The following is a 3,740-nucleotide window of genomic DNA, read 5'->3' on the forward strand; positions in this document are numbered from 1 at the left end:
TACTATCATTGAGTTCTCTGTTAGGCTTCAGGTAAATCACAGTAGTACCTCTTGCAACTGGTGATAGTACCGTTTAGGCAATACTTCCACGAAGATGTCGCAAGCACTACCGTGGGTTTCTCTGGATGCCATCAAATAATTTGCGGTAGTGCCACTAGCACTAACGATAGTATCGCTTCGTGCGGTACTTCCGCTCTGGTGTCGTGCAAAACTATCGCTGGTTTCTTTGTATGTTCCTCTGGCAAAACTACTATGCTAATATCGGATCGGTGCTCGTTGTCGCTTTTATCGTGCTAAGCGGTAGTACCGCTCTCCCAAGGGGCAATACCGCTTAGAGCACACCAGTGCATAACGGTTAGATTTTTGTTCTATATATAAAGGGGGTCTTCTTTCGCAAGAAGACATACCTCTTTTTCCCCATTCCTACCAAGGGGGGTCCGACCGCTGGCAGTAGGTGGCAAGAGGACGATATCAAACATGTTCGTTTTTCATAATCGACTGATTCATTTATTTTTTCAAGATAACTTGAGTCGGACCTTTTTTTTCCCTCTTTTCCTGCCTTGCAGTAAATGGACTAAATTAATCTGAATTTTCTTACAAAAAATAAAATAAAATTCTAGCATTCGAAACAAACTCAATTCACCGTTCTGACATGCAACTAACAAGAAAGAATTATGCAGTTAAACCAAATATACCCAAAACCAACACTTCACTTTACTCCTACTAATTGCTTTTCTTCGTCGCCACTGTCCCTTCGTTGCCGGCGAGCAGCATGTACTTGTCCTTCCTCGTCAGCGCCGTGGGCGTGAACCCCAGCGCGTCGGCGAGCACCCGCTGCACCTGGTTCGCCACCTCGATGCTGCTGTTCTGGCCGCCGGTGGGCACCGGCTTCAGGAAGTGGACGGAGGACTCCGGTCGAGGGTTCATCAAGAAGTACACCGAGTCGAAGCACTTGTCGATTGGCGACGTCGACGTGCCGTAGAACATGGTCGAGCGCTCGTCCACCGCCACGGGGCTCACCTCGTCGGCAAGCTCCGCGAACAGCGGGCTGAACCGTAGCAGGTACGGCTCGCGGCACGTGGTGCCCTCGGGGCTAACGACGACGTCACCCCGCGCCAGCAGCAACGCCATGCGGCGCCGGTCCTCCTCGCGGCCGCGGGTGAGCCGGAGCAGCGGGATGGGCGAGATCAGCTCGGACAGGCGGCCCAGGCTGTAGGTCACGGCGAAGACGGACTTCCCGAGCGCACTGGAGATGGCGATCGCGTCGAGGAGCGTGCGGTGGTTGCACACGTAGAGCCGGCCGCCTGCCGTGGCTCCGTCGACCGCGGAAGTAGGGGCGCCGGTGACGCGCACCCGCACGCCGGCAAGTGCGGCGGCGACGCCCGTCATGCGCCGGGGAAGTATGGCGTAGATGGCGATGCGGACGATGGCGAGGACGATAGCGAAGGGGAAGTAGATGTACATGGCGAGCGCGGCAGCCGGTGTCGGCGTGAACGCCAGCCGACCGTCGTGGAAGATCATGGGCTTCGGGTAATGGCACGTATTCTTCATCTCGGTTTGCTTTAGCCCATCAACAAGACTCTCCATCGTTGTGTCCGTCTTCTCGTCCTCCATCACGCCGGCGAAGTACCGGTAACCTGCCTTCACCTCCCTGCCGACCACCGCGTCGAACCCAACATAATCTCTCAAGAACGCCTCCACCATCACCGTTGGAAAAGTCCTACTAACCGCTGCCACCTTCACCTCTTTCGGCGACTCTCCGGCCACCTTCGCTAGCGCCTCCACGTGCGCCGCCTCCTTGAAGAAATACTTTGGCAGCACGGCCCTCCCGATCCTCGCCGCCTCGTTGCGCCGCAGCCCGCAGAAGGAGACCATGGCCATGGCTTTTAAACACGTCCCATGCTTCAGGACGCGGAGGAACGGGTAGAGCGCCAGCAGGAGGAAGCCTCGGACGAAGCTGCCAGCCTCGACCGCGACGAGGAAGAAAGGGGGGGATAAAGTCGCCGCGGACGGCATCGAAGAATTCAGGAGTAGCGCGTCGACGTCGACAACCGCCGTCGCCGGCGTGGTCTGGCGGTGGCCCCCGAGGAGAGATGCGACGACGTTGTTCTTGATGAGGCGGTGGAGGCTGAGCATGCGGTGCGCGAAGCGATTGCTCGTCGTCGAAGTCGCCATGGACGTCTCCATCGATGTTGGTATGTTTGTTGTAGAGCCGAACCAACAAGCTTCTTGTTTTGATTTGGAAAAAAGCAGCTCCCCCTCTATTTATATCGAGCACCTTGACCCAAACCCGGTCGATGCCTGCAGGCTATTTTCCTTTACCAGTTACAATTCCGATAGGATCTTCCTTCGGAGTTTGAGTCTGACATTGTGTTGTGTCCTTGTGACAGTACTGTACTTCCTATTGAGTTCAAAAACTATATGTGCAGTTGTTATTCCTCACGGGATGGAAAATCGTTTGGACCCGTTTACCTGGCGATCGATCGCCCAGGGCCTGCCTCCAGCGCGACCCTGTTGTTCGCCAGGGGGCCTGCGGAGAACGTTTCGGACTCTTCTTCTTTTTTAGATGAACGTTTCAGTCTTTTTTCCGCGCCGAAACGGTTCAGCGCCCGATTCCAAAATCGGCGCTCAAGCGGACGCTAGCTGGGCCGCAGCCCAACAACGCGATACTCACACTGGGCAGCCACCGGTACTCTAGCTCTAGCCCTAAAAAAAAATCAATCGCTAGATGACGTAGTCTATACCTATGCCTATTATTTAAGGGGTGATTGCTTCTTACTCCCTCTGCTCCTAAATATACCCCCTCCTTTCATCTATATAGGGCCTAATCGTTTTTCAAGGCTAACTTTGACCAAGTGTTATAGCAATAATATATGACATGCAAGTTACACAAAGCACACCATCAAATTCGTATGTGAAAGAAGCTTCCAATGATATAATTTTCACATTATACATCTCATGTATTATTAGTCTTATTAATAGTCAAATGCGGTCTTGAAAAACATATTAGGCCCTATATAGATGAAAGAAGGGAGTAAGTCTTTTTAAAGGTTTCAAATAGACTACAACGTACGGATGTATATAGACATATTTTAGAGTGTAGATTTATTCATTTTGTTCCGTATGTAGTCCCTTGTTGAATCTCTAGAAAGACTTGTATTTAGAAACAGAGGGAGTACTTTCGAAAATTTCGTCTGTTTTGTCCGTCACGGTAATTTTCATACGTCCACCTCCTCGCCCGCACGATCGGTTGACGCCTCTCCCTGTGCCCCCGCTCCCTGTGCCTAAGTGGGCCTCAAAGCAATTAATTGGCCCACCTATTTTTTTTCCTCTAAAAAGGAAATTGACCCAGCTATTTTCACCCATCGTTCCCTCCCCTGCGTGCACACGTCTTTGTTTTGCCACCCAAAAAAAGGTCTAGGTTTTGTGTCCCGTAAGAACTGGTGTGGTCAGTCTTTATACTTCTTCTTTTAAAAAACTTTTATATTGTTCTAGAAATATATATACTATAAAAAGGCCTCCCCAGACCCCCAGTACGTGTGGTCCGTGCCGCAACATTGCAGGCCCCCACGGTTTCGCTAGGGTTCCGCAATAGGGTGCAGTTTCGAGGCGGCAGGCCAATGGCCTCGCCGACGGCGACAGGGATGATGAGGCAGCGGCCCTATTGATGCGGTCGCAGTGAGCGTCGCTTGGCTTATATGGGGCGGCAGCAACAGCTACACGCCCCCTGTACTAGTGAA

General features: G+C 52.3%; 1 protein-coding gene across 1 annotated transcript; it reads right to left on the reverse strand.

Moving 5' to 3' along the window:
* Positions 1 to 672: 672 nt before the first annotated feature.
* LOC125530306 (probable glycerol-3-phosphate acyltransferase 2) lies at positions 673 to 2,175 on the reverse strand. The gene has a single exon (XM_048694701.1). The coding sequence runs from the start codon at positions 2,173 to 2,175 to the stop codon at positions 724 to 726; it is 1,452 nt and encodes a 483-aa protein (XP_048550658.1). The 3' UTR covers positions 673 to 723.
* Between the last annotated feature and the right edge of the window lie 1,565 nt (positions 2,176 to 3,740).

The sequence above is a fragment of the Triticum urartu genome, unplaced genomic scaffold (assembly GCF_003073215.2).
Source record: "Triticum urartu cultivar G1812 unplaced genomic scaffold, Tu2.1 TuUngrouped_contig_6215, whole genome shotgun sequence".
NCBI classification, from domain to species: Eukaryota; Viridiplantae; Streptophyta; class Magnoliopsida; order Poales; family Poaceae; genus Triticum; species Triticum urartu.

What these genes read in the sequence shown, in the direction of transcription:
- LOC125530306 (XM_048694701.1), bottom strand. Translation starts at nt 2,175, where the DNA reads ATGGCGACTTCGACGACGAGCAATCGCTTCGCGCACCGCATGCTCAGC.